Source organism: Arachis stenosperma, chromosome 2 (genome assembly GCF_014773155.1).
Source record: "Arachis stenosperma cultivar V10309 chromosome 2, arast.V10309.gnm1.PFL2, whole genome shotgun sequence".
Taxonomy (NCBI): Eukaryota; Viridiplantae; Streptophyta; class Magnoliopsida; order Fabales; family Fabaceae; genus Arachis; species Arachis stenosperma.
Window position 1 is genome coordinate 8,647,007 of NC_080378.1, and position 13,836 is coordinate 8,660,842.

A 13,836-nucleotide genomic window follows, 5' to 3' on the forward strand; every position below is an offset into this window, starting at 1 on the left:
CACAAAAGGTAGAAAACCGCAACGCTGCCTTGCGAGGGGTATTGGGACGCAGTAAACCACTGGCTCCCAACTTCGTCATCGCCAATTCAACCGCCACCAAAGCAGTGCACCCCCTTACAGCGCCCAACTTTGCAGCAAGCAACGGTGTAGAGTTGACGATAGATCCCTTGCGACGGTGCGGATTGAGACATCTTAGCAACGAGGAGTATAGAGCGAAGCGCGCCCGAGGGAATGCTTCCTCTGTGATGAACCGTACACCACATATCACATTTGCAAGAATAGGGAGTTCAAGCTTTTAATCATGGAGCCAGACTTTGAAGCGGATTGGTTACAACATGTGGTAGTTCTGGAAACAGGGGAGCAGGGACAATTGGAACTCAAATTCGTGAGCTTGAGTGGACATCACAAGTCCATCAAAGCCTAGGTAGAGATAAATGGCCGCAGTGTACGCGTTCTCATAGATTGTGGAGCTTTGGACAATTTCGCGACACCGGAGATTGTCACCGAGTTGGGCTTAAGGATTGACAACACCTGTAAGTTCCAGGTCAGGGTAGCGGACAACAGCAATAAAGGGGGACAAGGAAGGTGTTTGGGTGTCACTCCAATTCAAGGAATTGACAATCAAGGAAGACTTCTTCATCTTCCCAACTAACGAAGCGGAGTTTGTCGTGGGGCTAGCATGGCTAGATAAGTTGGGAGACGTCATCGTAAACTTCAAAAAATCATGCGTTCAATTTCGGAATGGGAACAACATGGTTACTTTGCAGGGGGACCCAGAGCTGTGCTATGGAGGTATGCACCTTCAATTTGCAGTTTTGCCCATTCAAGAAGGGGGAGAAGGATTAATGGTCCAACTGGTGGCCCATGACTTTGCTATATCACAGGTGTAGCAGGTGATCAAATCGGTGTTAGCTTCTCATGCTAAGGTGTTTCCGACACTACTAGAGCTGCCATCGCATCGTCGCCATGATCATGCCATTCCATTGAGAGAAGGAGCTGCAGCCCCGAATATAAGACCTTATCGTTACCCGCACCATTAGAAATCAGTGATTGAACAAATGGTGCGAGAAATGCTGGCCTTAGGGATAATTCGGCCAAGCTCCAGTCCCTACGCTAGCCCGATATTGTTGGTGAAGAAAAAGGATGGCATCAGGAGGTTTTGTGTCAATTATAGGGCGTTAAATGGTATTACAGTTCCGGATAAATTTCCTATCCCTGCCTTTGATAGGCTAATTGATGAATTGGCAGGAGTTGCAGTTTTCTCTAAACTGGATTTAAAATCAAGGTACCACCAAATTCGGATGAGGCATCAAGACATCCACAAGACCGCCTTCTGCACTCATGAGGGCCATTATGAATTTCTACCAACGCCCCGAGCTCCTTCCAAGCTTTGATGAATGACATTCTTTAGCCTCTATTGTGGAAATTCGTCTTGGTCTTTTTCGATGATATCCTCATCTATAGTCAGGATATGACGAGCCATGCCCTTCACCTCCAACAAGTTTTCCAGATTTTAATGGAGAACCGGCTGGTGCTGAATGAGAAGAAATGCACATTCGCAATGAGCTCGGTGGAATACTCGAGTCACATTGTCTCGGCACAAGGGGTCTCGGCGGATCCTAACAAAACCACAGCGATGCTAGAGTGGTCGGTGCCTACAGACCAGCGGGCGTTAAGGGGATTCTTGGGCATTATCGGCTATTATAGGCGTTTTGTGCAAGGCTATGGGATGATCGCCAAGCCATTGATGGAGTTAACAAAGCGAAATGCGTTTGAATGGAATGACAAGGCCCAAGAAGCTTTCGAGAGATTGAAGAGACTGATGGCAGACCCACCGACTCTAGCAATCCCGGATTTCAATCAAGACTGTATTGGAAATTGATGCATCGAGTGAGGGGTTGGGTGCAGTGTTATCCCAGCAAGGCAGACCAATAGCATTCCTAAGCCAAGCACTATCTCCAAGGGCCCGGCAAAAATCTGCATATGAGAGGGAGTTGATTGCCATTGTCTTCGTTGTCCAAAAGTGGCGGCATTACTTGTTGGGTCGCCATTTTATTGTTCTCACAGATCAGCGAAGTCTGAAGTTCCTCACGGACCAGCGACTCATGGACCCAGCTTACTTGAAGTGGACCACTAAATTGTTAGGCTTGGATTTTGAGGTCCGATACCGGCCAGGCCTTGAGAATAAGGCAGTAGATGCGTTGTCACAACAAATGATGGTAAGGACAATCTCGGTAGTGCACATGAACCTCTGGGAAATGGTGGAAGAGGAGATGGCTCACGACCAAGAGCTACAAAAGATCGTGGCCGCCCTACAGCAGGGGCTGACTATCCAGGGTATTATCTACATAAGGGTCGATTGTTTTATCAAGGGAGAGCAGTGTTGCCCGCAAATTCTTCTCAAATCCCACTTTTGTTTGCTGAGTCTTGTGATAGTGGGGCAGGTGGACATTCAGGCTTCTTTCGAACCTATAAGAGGCTGGTGGTAGCGATTCATTGGCGCGGCATGAGGCAACGGGTCAGGGATTATGTTGCGGGCTGCCACACTTGCTAGTAAAACAAGCATGCGGCGATGAAATCAGCAGGGCTGTTGCAGCCCCTACCAGTCCCGAAGAGGGTCTGGGAACACATTACGATGGATTTTATGGTGGCATTGCCAAAATCCAAGGCATGGACACTATCCTGGTAGTGATCAATTGGTTAACTAAGTATGCTCACTTCATCCCCTTAGCTCATCCATTTTCAGCCAAGGAGGTGGCACTAACCTTTATTAAGGAGGTGGTTAAACTACACGGGTTTCCCAAGTCAATCATATCATATAAGAATAGGGTGTTCACGAGTAAGTTTTGGTCCAAACTATTCCAAGCTGCAGGGACAAAATTGAAGTACAGCACGACATTTCATTCGCAAACCGATGGCCAAATCAAAGTGGTGAATCGCTGTTTGGAGACTTATTTGCGGTGCTTTGTGGGGGGCTACCCAAAGAAATGGTTAGAATGGCTACTATGGGCGGAGTTTTGGTTTAATACCTCCTAAAATGTCTCAGCACAAACAACTCCATTTCAAGCACTTTATGGTGTGCCAGCACCTGTTCTTTTCCGTGGAGAGACGTTTCCATCGCATGTTGATAAGGTGGCAGCATTGACTGCAGCCAAGGATGCAGTGTTGGCAGAGCTGAAGACGCACTTGGTGCAGGCTCAGCAACGGATGAAACAAGCAGCAGATAGGCATCGAAGGGATGTCGAGTTCAAACCGGGTGAGTGGGTTTATTTGAAAATGCAACCTTATCGGATGCAGACACTAGCGCGGAGGGTCAATGAAAAGCTAAGCCCTCGTTACTATGGACTGTTTGAGATGGTTGAGAGGATAGGGGCAGTGGCATACATGTTAGCCATGCCTCAAGGGTGCAGGCTCCACTCGGTCTTCCACGTTAGCAAGTTGAAAAAGGCCATTCCGCCACAGCAGCAGGTACAGACGCTTCCACCGGGGCTAGTTGAGGATGGCGAGTTGGTGATGCATCCATCTCAGATCGTGGCATCACGAACCGCAAAGGACAGGGCTTTGGAGTATTTGGTGCGCTGGGTGGGCCTCTCTCCTTGTGAGGACAGCTGGGAGCGAGCGGCGACATTGCGGGCCACCTTTCCGGAGTTCCACCTTAAGGACGAGGTGGTTGTCCAAGGGGAGAGTATTGATAAAAAGGCTACTACTAACAGATTTGGGTTGTTACAAAAGGAAAGGTAAGTAGAGGTCAAGTAGGAATTGTTGGCATGTCCAGCTAGCTGATAGGTTTTTAGACCCTAGTGCTCATTGCCTATAAATAACTAGGTTATAGTTAGTTGAGGAGATTTTTAGGTTAGGAATCCTGTTAGAAGTTAGAGAGAATCTCTCACTAAGTTGATAGTTTTAACTGTGTAAAATCTTTTAGGGAGAGCTAATTGACCATCCATGTATATCAATAAAGCTTGACCGTTCTGCTATTACTGGTCCTATCGTATTTATTTTGAAATACAGGGAGTAATCACAATATAATGAGAAGGTGAGTCTCAGAAACATGCCTTTGGCAACTACAAGTAGAAGCTTTAACCAATGGGAAGGCATGGATTTAGGGAGTTGAACTATCTATTTAATTTATGTTATTATTGATCCTCATATCTTTCCTGTAATATCTGGTCAAATATAAGGCCTTTCAAATCATGTATGAATCAAATAATATAAAGGCTTCCAAATCATTATTCGTTCAGGTGTATTTAGTTAGTTGTTTCTCTCTCGAGTATTCTTATCTTTGGGAATTAAACTGGGATTTGGGGTCCTTTCTAAGACCATGTTGTATATGTATCTACCACTATATTATATAAACTATTAGTTAATATAAAAAGGTTTTCAATTTCATTAGAAAAAACGAATTTCTAGTTGCAATATTCAGGCTGATTCACCTAAATAAAGGAAATAAAAAATTAGTTACAACAATAAAGAATTTTTTATAGTGTTAAAAAAAAGTGATGTTTGAAAATAAAGAAAGTGATATATGTGGTGTAATTTTTACTTTTTTTAGTTAGAACCAAAATGCAAAGAACACTACACCATCTAAATTAGTAATTAAAGACTATCACGAAGAACACGACAGGATTCCATTTCGTGTGTAACTTAGTTCACAATTGACCGAACTAACTTGGGTTGGTTGAGTGATCAGTTTATTCATCCATTTATTTGAATTGGGTTGAGGGATAGTTTATTCATCCGTTTAAATAATTGTTAGGAATTTAAATTGGGTTGAGGGATACCGTAGACAAAAAAAAAAAAAAAAAAAGAAAAAATCACATTCTTGTAACCTAATTTTAAAAGTATTTTTAATGTTAGTTTTAATTTCAATTTCAGGATTTTAATTATAAATCAATTCACTTCTTAAAAGTATTAAAATGATATTCTAAAAATACTCCATTAGAGATACTCTAAGTATCACACTTTGAAAACTTTTTTTTTTTGTCAAATGAATTGGACAACTATCAATTCTAGGCATTACATTCATACACCCATGTATTACACACTCACACAACTCACTCACACACACTACATGGGAGTACACATAAATGATTCTATATTCCTTCGTGAGGACTTGAACCCGGTACAGCTCTATGGGAGGCACACAAAGTGGCCATCTAACCCAAGCCTCAGCTACACACTTTGAAAACTTAATTAGATATTTTTTATTTATTGAGGAAAATTTTTGCAACATTCAACCAATAAATTGTCTTGGGATATCCAATTCACAGTAAAAAAAACTAATTTCAAATCCATTCAAACCTTTTCCCCAAAAACACCGTGTACACGTTCAGTCATTCACTCCATCTGTGATGTTTCCTCTCTAACGTAGCGTTTGGTTACTGAGACATAGACACTGAGACATAGACACAGTGGTACACGGTGACACATGTCTGTTGTTTGGTTTGGTTAGACACAGATTTTCGAAGGACACGGGAGGACACGGATGGACACGGAGACACTAAATTTGTGTACCTCCAATTTGGTGAGACACTGAGACACAACTTGTGAGACACTAATTTTTTACTCTTTTACCCTTATTGAGTTTTTAAAATTTGTCTTCTTATCTTCCCAAATCTTTTTTTTTCTCTTTCTCTTTTAGATTCTACAACTAAATTTACTTTTCTATTTTTTTCAAAAAAAAATTTGTACATTTAATTTTTTTATTTATTTAAATTTTAATTAATCTTTGATAAATTCTGAACTTTAATTTTCTATTTTTTTCAAGAACAATTATATATTTAATATTTAAATGATAATTTAAGATGGTATTAGAAGAAATAAAAAATTATTAGAAGAAATAAAAATTTAATGGTGATGGCATGTATTGTTTGGGATAATAGGTGTATTGTAATAGTGGTAAAACTTGTGGTTGAATAAAGGATAATTCAGTCTTTTTTAAATATATGTGTCTTATTTCTTATTTTTGTCAAACACAATACATAGACACAAATATTTTATGTCCATGTCTTTAATGTCTGTATCTCTGTGTCTATGTCTCATCAAATACATCAACCAAACGGAGCCTAACTTCATTCACATCGTTCAACTCACAAAATTCTCACTGCTCTTGTACTCAACCCTTACAACCCATCACATTCAACCCTCACTCTAACATCCTCATCCACTTGCTTTATATTCGAATATTCTGACCCTTACTTACACAGACTAGTAAAAACTAATAAACTAATCATTATATCAATTTAAATTAGTTGTTATAACAAACACTTTTATTTGTAAGATTTTAGATGATTGTTGGATGTACACTTTTCTTTTATTATTATAATGAACATTTATTCTAGTAAATATAATCCTTTTTTTTTCATTACAAGGAAGATAAAGTAGTATATGTGTATTAGAAATTTTTGGAAATCATAATTTTTAGCATTTTTTATTATTATTTAACCAGTATAATTATTAAATTGGGTTTAACAAATAAATTTTACTAATTTATGTGTGTAAACTCTGAAAAACGTAAGTAAAAATTATATAGATTTATGTGTTCAAAATTTTGATAAATATAAATTTAAATTATATACTTTTTTTATGCATAAAATATCTATAAATATAAATATAAATTATTACTGACCAAATTAAATATTGATAAAAATATAATATTTACTAGTGATGTAACATTGCTCTACGTAATAGCGCAAGCATTTACATTTTTGAATGTGGTATTTGCAGCTACGCTTTCAAGTTAAGAATTTGAGGTTGCATTGATTAAGGATTTGAGGAAAATATGAACGCGTGAGATCTAATATGAAATTTTCTATTTTGGACAAAGTGAGAAGAGAGTATGTGAGCAGCGTTGACCAGGAAAGTTAATGACATGTGAGAGTGAAGAGAAACAAGGAAATCTAGAACATGTTTGGCTGCTAAGTGCTAATAACTCATGAGTTAATTGTTTATTTTATTTTGTAATTTTTAATTATTATTTATCTTATTTTATATTCATTAATTATTATTAGATTAGTTGAGTAATATTAATTAGATATAATAAATATATAATTATAAATATTATATATATAGAATTATAAATAAAATAATTTTAAATTATTGTGATTGTCTCCTTAGCATTATCTAATGATTTATGAAGAATGCATAACTCTTATTTTAACTTTGAAATATAAAAATTTGGATAACAAAAATAATAACTGAATATCCATAAAAAAGAAATAATAATAACTGAATAACACAAATTGAAGAATTTGATTCAAGTTTTTCCTATCTATTTCCACACAAATGGACAAATTTAGGGTTGGTAATATTGACGAACAAGTAAGTACCTTCAAAATTTGACTTTTCTAGTGTTTTGTGCTTTCAAAAAGTAAAAGTGTGTAATCATAATCGTTGATTTAAAAAACACTCGACGGGGTTCTGTGTTAATATAAATAATCTATGTACTACTTTTTCCTTAACAAGTTGAACTTAATTGTAATAATTTATTTATAATATGATTTTCTTTTTATGAACCAAATGATGTCGTCTAGGGGTGTGCATGGCCCGGCCCGGCCCGAAGACCCGGCCCGGTCCCGAACACTTTAGGGGCTAATTTAGTGTGATTTCATCGGGTCTAGGGTCGGGTTAGGGTCTCAAAAATAGACCCGGTCATTATTTTGGATCGGGTCCGGGCCATAGCTCGGGTCACCCGAAATCGGCCCGGTGGCCCGGTCACCATACACAATAAATATTTTGTATTATTAGCGATGGATGATGGCTATTATTATGTGGAATTTAAGTATTGTAAACCTTAATATTTTGTGTTATTAGTCATTATATATAAGACTATAAGTTAATGTTTTATATTTAAAATACATAAGACTTTAAACTAATGCATAATATTGTGTTATTTATATTGATTTAAATATTTGGTGTTATTAGGCAATATTAGTATTGGTTATGGTTATGCTTTAATTTTAGATAAGAGTTAGTTCTTGTTATATTTTTCTAAGTGAATTTTACCATGTCAAATAATGGTTGGAGTCTTGAAAATTTGGATATTTTTACATGCTAACTTACAAGAAGGTATCAAGGTAATATAATGTTAACGGCCCGGTTTTCACCCGGTATAGTTGTGGCCCGAAATGGTATAGGTTTCATCGGTTCTAGGGTCGGGTTCGGGTCTCATAAATGGACCCGGTACATATTTCGGGCCGGGTCTGAGTCACATCAAACCCGGTTTCACCCGGCCCATGCACACCCCTAATGTCGTCTATAATCTTGTAAAATAATTTTATAAGGTAGGTTATGAATATAACATTATTATTATTCTTTTTGATTTGCTATTCAGCATTGCAATCTTAATTACTTTTTTCGTTTCATAACAGTGCACTCTAATTTAATACATTAAAAGAAGTGTATACATATATAAAGTAAAATAATGATTATAGATTAATAACCTCACATATAAAATGCATGGTTGATTTTTCTTTGCCAAACAAGTTGCGGATTTTTAATTAATTCTTGACATTATATTACAGGCATGTCCTTCTTATGAATGAGTTCATACTCTTAAAAATATGTTCACCATTCCATCATCAATCTGCATTGACCATGATTTAAATTTTAAAGTAAACCTAAACTATTTACCTAGCTAGTTTCGAAGAAAGTCAGCACAATGACCCCGTGTGAATTATGCATTACTTTTCACAAATGATTGTGTAAAAAAAAAACTAAAAATGCATGTAGGAACACAAAGCTATAAAACAAATTGACAGAAGTTAAGTGGGAAAATTTGCAACAATTAATTAAGATTTTTTTTAATTTCAAGATGTCTCTCAATTTAGTAGGACAAAAACTAATTTGTTACGACTCTTAAGTATGATTGAAAGAATTTAATTCTTGATCTAGACTCAGTTTTTAGCTTGATCATCATGTTGATTTATTTTTCCAAATCCTGATATGTAATTATTATTTAATCTTTTTTAACTAAAATCTATTAAAACTTTATTGAGGCTAAATAATAACTCTTTTATAAGATTAAGAAAATAAGTTTTTTTAATATTTATTGTTGATTAATAAATTTTTATATGTACAAGACGAAATTTAAATTACTTAATAATTAGTTAAACTAATAAATGAGTCAATCAATCGATCACATAAATTATTACACATACAAGATAAAATTTAAATTCCTTAATAATTAATTAAACTAATAAGTGAGCCAATCAATCGACCAACTTAAATTATAAGATGATTATCAACTTAATATAATTCAGTGCATTGAAAACTACTTAACTAAGAGTGAATAACACAACTCTGACCTGGTAAAATTTGCAACTTGAATAACACTAAACAAAATGACAACTCTGGTAAAATTTAATTGCAACTAGGAGAATACTGAGATGAACTATACAAATATTATATACGTGGGAAGAGAGAATGGATATAAAATTAAACAAAGACCGAGGATAGATAATGGCTAATATAAATAATCTGAAATGGAGTACGGATATAGAAATTCTACTGTTATAAATATATCATTATCTTCTTAAGTCAGCTGAGATAGATATCACATTATTATTTTTCTTTTTTGTTGCTATTATGGCATATATACATATCATTCTTCTTTTATTTTAAGGAGGTTTAATGTCTAAATTAAACATGTCCCGGTTGTAACCTAAATTATCCTTTATTTAATTCTTTTAACTTGTATGTACTCATTAATTCAAATCAATAAACACCTTAAATTTACACCAAAGTAGTCACCTCATGATAATGATATATATCATGCATGCTTCACATAGCAATCCCAATTAAGGAGAATATTACTGGTAACAATGATATTAGATATATATAAAATATATATTAAAAAATGTTTATGAATCCTAAAATTTATTATTTTTAGTCATTAATTTAATATTTTTAGTAAAATAATTTAATAATATATTTTTAGTCTATATTTTTAAATTTTGACTAAAAACAATAAATTTTGCTGATTCTCTAATATTCTTTTATATATTAAAATATAAAATATATATTTATGTAGAAAAATATATAATTATATACAATAAATATATAATGACTAATTTTTTTATATCTATAATTTATATAGTATTTTTTTATTATCGTCTATAATAAAAATAATTTTAAGTTTCAGCTGGCTAGGGTGAAATTAATTCAAAAAGAGTTGTTTGAATCGTGTATTAACATTCACAAAAAGTGGTTACTACCTACTAATTGTGGGGGACTCATTATTGTAACAAGGTTCCATGATCCATCATAGATGGTGACAAAAACAACACAGTACATACAAAACATATATATCAATAGTTCAGTTTACCTAAAAGTCTTGGTCTTTGGTCTAGAAGTCTTTGTTGATTTTTTACCCTTCATTAAAATACTAACTAATACAATAGGTGAATGAATTGAAGTAAGTAACATCATAAATGTCAACCAACAAGTAAAGCCATCATAATTAACTACCAAATCCAACATAGGTATATATATAAATAGAAGCTAGTGCTGATGCATCAAATCAATATATGTTTATGTAAGTTTTGAAACACACTTGAGAGAAGTTGATGCACATCATCAGCACATGCACTAGCATATAGATTGAGAGAATTAGCATTATTTCTAAGTAGCATATATTCTGAAAGAAATAATTCCATTCCAACCATATCAGTGAATATTTTCCATTCAAGGTAATTATATATAGGCTTGCTGCTTGGTTAATTTTTCATTGAAAAAGAAACAAATCTCATTATTATTTGGGGTTGTTATATATGCTTATTTTCTTTTGTTGTCTCATTCACATAGATGAAAACTAACTCTATCTATATCTTTGTTTTTCAAGTTTATCTGTTTTTGTTACATGTCTAATCTGTATAAATTAAAAGAAATTCAGTTTAGTTTTCTACCTTTAATTTTCAAGATTATATATGTTAATAATATATTTGAAGCTAACTGATTTATTGAATATTCACTTTGTGATGGATTCTATTAGGCAAGAAGAGAAGTTAGGTTGCAATGGCTTCTCCAAACATTAACAACAATAATGCTTTAGAAGGAGAAACAAAACCTAAGATTCAGGAAATATTGATTAACATTCCAGAACATTTTGAATCATTGGTGTCTGATGAATGTTGCATTTACAAGGTTCCTTCTCATCTATTCAAGTTGAATGAGGAAGCTTACACACCAAAGTTCATCTCAATAGGCCCTATTCACAGCAAAGATTCAAAACTGAGACAAGAGAATCAGAAACAAAGGTACTTCCATGCTTTCTATAAGCGCCTAAATAACTCACAGGCTTTAGCTTTGAAGAGATACAGAACAATCTATCTTGAACAAGAAAAGAAAACTATAAGAGACTCTTATTCAGAGCTTGTTGAGCCTTGCAATGATAATGATTTTATGAACATGATACTACTTGATTCTGTGTTCATCATGGAACTCTTTCTGAGAAATTCAGAAGAGAAAAAAGATGAACATGATCCCATGTTCACAACATCATGGATTTGCAAAGCCATACAAAGGGACTTGTTGCTACTTGAGAATCAAATTCCAATGTTTGTGTTGGAGAAACTATACAATAGTGTGTTACTCTTAAGTGATGGTGACAACAAGAAAAACCATGAAGCTAATTTTCTTAAGCTTGCTTTTAAATACTTTGAAGATTTTTATCCACAGAATGAGCCTAGTGATATAGCAGATATGATCAAAAATTACAAAACTTGCAAACACTTTACTGATTTAATCAGATTCACCTACCTACCCAGAAAAATTCAGACAAATGGTGTGAACCCAAAAGACGATTTTACCCCTTATCCAATAGACTATCATATCCCTAGAACTGCAACAAGATTGAATGAAGCTGGGGTAAGCTTTGAGAAAGTTCAAGGTAGAAGCTACTTAGACATAAAGTTCCACAAGATCAAAATCCTAAGCTGGTTTTTGTGCTTTGGTTTCTTACCATTGACCAAATATTTCAAAGCACGTTTGCAAATTCCTCAGCTGAAAGTGTATCAAATAACAGAATGTGTTCTGAGGAACCTAATTGCATTGGAGCAGTGTCACTACTCAGATCAACCTTTCATATGCAACTATGTGTCTTTGATAGACTCATTGATTCACACCCATGAGGATGTTGAGTTGCTTGTTGACAAAGAAGCCATTGTTCATGAACTTGGGAGCCACACTGAATTAGCAACACTTGTGAATTGTCTCTGCAGGAATATTGTGGTTTCTTCAAACTATTATGGGAAAACCATCAAGAAACTGAATAGTCATTATAATAATTGTTGGATGCACTACATGGGGATGCTGAGATCAGTGTACTTCCGAGATCCTTGGAGGTTCAGTTCCAGTATTGTTGGATTTGCTGTCTTTTTGTTTGCTATTTTCAATTTCCTCAGGGTTATTGGTGTGTTTCATCCCTAGAACTCAAAGTGTATGTTCTAAGAAATTTCAGTTTGCTATGAAACTATGCATAATTGTGTGATCAGTTTAATTACTAAATGATTAATGTATGTGATTACATTTCTCTCTAGTTATTATTTATTAATTAAGTAGAAATTTAGTTTACTTATAATAGTGCCTAAACTAAAATATTTTCATAGAGAAAAGTAATAAGTATAATAGGTAAAGTACCAATTATATATATAAATTTAATTTTGATCCTTGTCGAGTAATTTTATGTATTTATTTAATTATATAATATTACATAAAAAATAACTATATTTTATATTAATTATATAAATAATTATTTAAAAATATAATAATTTTACTAGATAATTAATTTGGGTACCAATAAAAATAAATTTTTTAAATTTTAAAAATTTTTAATTTTAAATAACTATATTTTAATCATTTAATTTTGAATACATCGGTCTTTTCTTTTTCTTTCTTTGTTTCCTCTTCTCGAGACGTCATGCACTCATCTATAATTCCTCTCGAACACTTTCAAAGACAAGCCCCATCGTTAGATGTGGCAATATGCACCATACTCGCGGGTGCCCAACCTGACCTTGCTCGATCGGATAGGGTTGTCAAGCCGATTCGTAGCGGGTATGGTAGGGTGCGCGTAGGGTTTTCGTGCGGGTTGAGTCTTAACCCTATCCGACCAACTCATACTCTATATATGTATATATTATATACTTATATAAAAATATGTTTCAACTAGATGTTAAACTAAAAATCTCTCACTAAATGTAAAAGATCCTTAGCTACTAAAAGAAGATCATTAATTGATAATTTAATATTTTTTACATACAAATCAGTTCTATTTTAAATTATCATCAAGTTATATAATAATATTGCATCTTTTTTGTAATCCGCAAGTAAGGTCGGATATCTGCGGGTTAAAAATGGATAGGATTAAGGTTGAAATATTCTCAACCCATGGGTAGAGTTAGGATAGTTCCAAATCCTACCCTATCCTACCCATTACCACCCCTACCCATCGTGCGCCGCATCCTTTTCCCAAAAATAACATCCCAAAATCTAGGAAAAAAACCTTCAGTAATCCACATAAAAAAATCATCCATTTACTCAAAAAGAAACATTTGAAAAAATAATTAAAGAAAGAATTCAAAAAAAAAGAACACATCTCTCGAAAAAAAAAACATCCCAACCATATGAAAGAAACATCTAGTAACTTACATTAAAAAATATTTATTTACTCGAAAATAAACATTCAAAACCCTATAAAAAAATATCTATTTACTCAGAAAGAAACATTCAAAAAAATAGTAAAAAGTTCAAGAAAAAAAAATGCCACACAAGCAGCGTTACCTTGTCTATGGAGCCTTTGCAATTGTGATTGCTTCATGCGACAACCTGAAAATAGCA

The 13,836-nt window shown here is 34.3% G+C and overlaps 2 protein-coding genes across 2 annotated transcripts; both read left to right on the top strand.

Moving 5' to 3' along the window:
• Positions 1–1,471: 1,471 nt before the first annotated feature.
• On the top strand, positions 1,472–4,018 carry LOC130962477 (uncharacterized). Its single transcript, XM_057888685.1, has 5 exons — positions 1,472–1,868; positions 1,909–2,337; positions 2,477–2,839; positions 3,047–3,737; positions 4,012–4,018. The coding sequence occupies exons 1-5, from the start codon at positions 1,472–1,474 to the stop codon at positions 4,016–4,018; spliced, it is 1,887 nt and encodes a 628-aa protein (XP_057744668.1).
• Positions 4,019–10,506: 6,488 nt separating this feature from the next.
• LOC130960302 (UPF0481 protein At3g47200-like) lies at positions 10,507–12,535 on the top strand. The gene is made up of 2 exons (XM_057885674.1): positions 10,507–10,688; positions 10,991–12,535. The coding sequence occupies exon 2, from the start codon at positions 11,014–11,016 to the stop codon at positions 12,424–12,426; it is 1,413 nt and encodes a 470-aa protein (XP_057741657.1). The 5' UTR covers positions 10,507–10,688; positions 10,991–11,013; the 3' UTR covers positions 12,427–12,535.
• Positions 12,536–13,836: the final 1,301 nt, after the last annotated feature.

Bases quoted from the DNA above. Each gene is read 5' to 3' on its own strand.
- LOC130960302 (XM_057885674.1), top strand. From the start codon at position 11,014: ATGGCTTCTCCAAACATTAACAACAATAATGCTTTAGAAGGAGAAACA.
- LOC130962477 (XM_057888685.1), top strand. From the start codon at position 1,472: ATGACGAGCCATGCCCTTCACCTCCAACAAGTTTTCCAGATTTTAATG. The intron at 1,869-1,908 runs GTATTGGAAATT...GGTTGGGTGCAG, and splicing joins CCCGGATTTCAATCAAGACT to TGTTATCCCAGCAAGGCAGA. The intron at 2,338-2,476 runs GTATTATCTACA...CGAACCTATAAG, and splicing joins GCAGGGGCTGACTATCCAGG to AGGCTGGTGGTAGCGATTCA.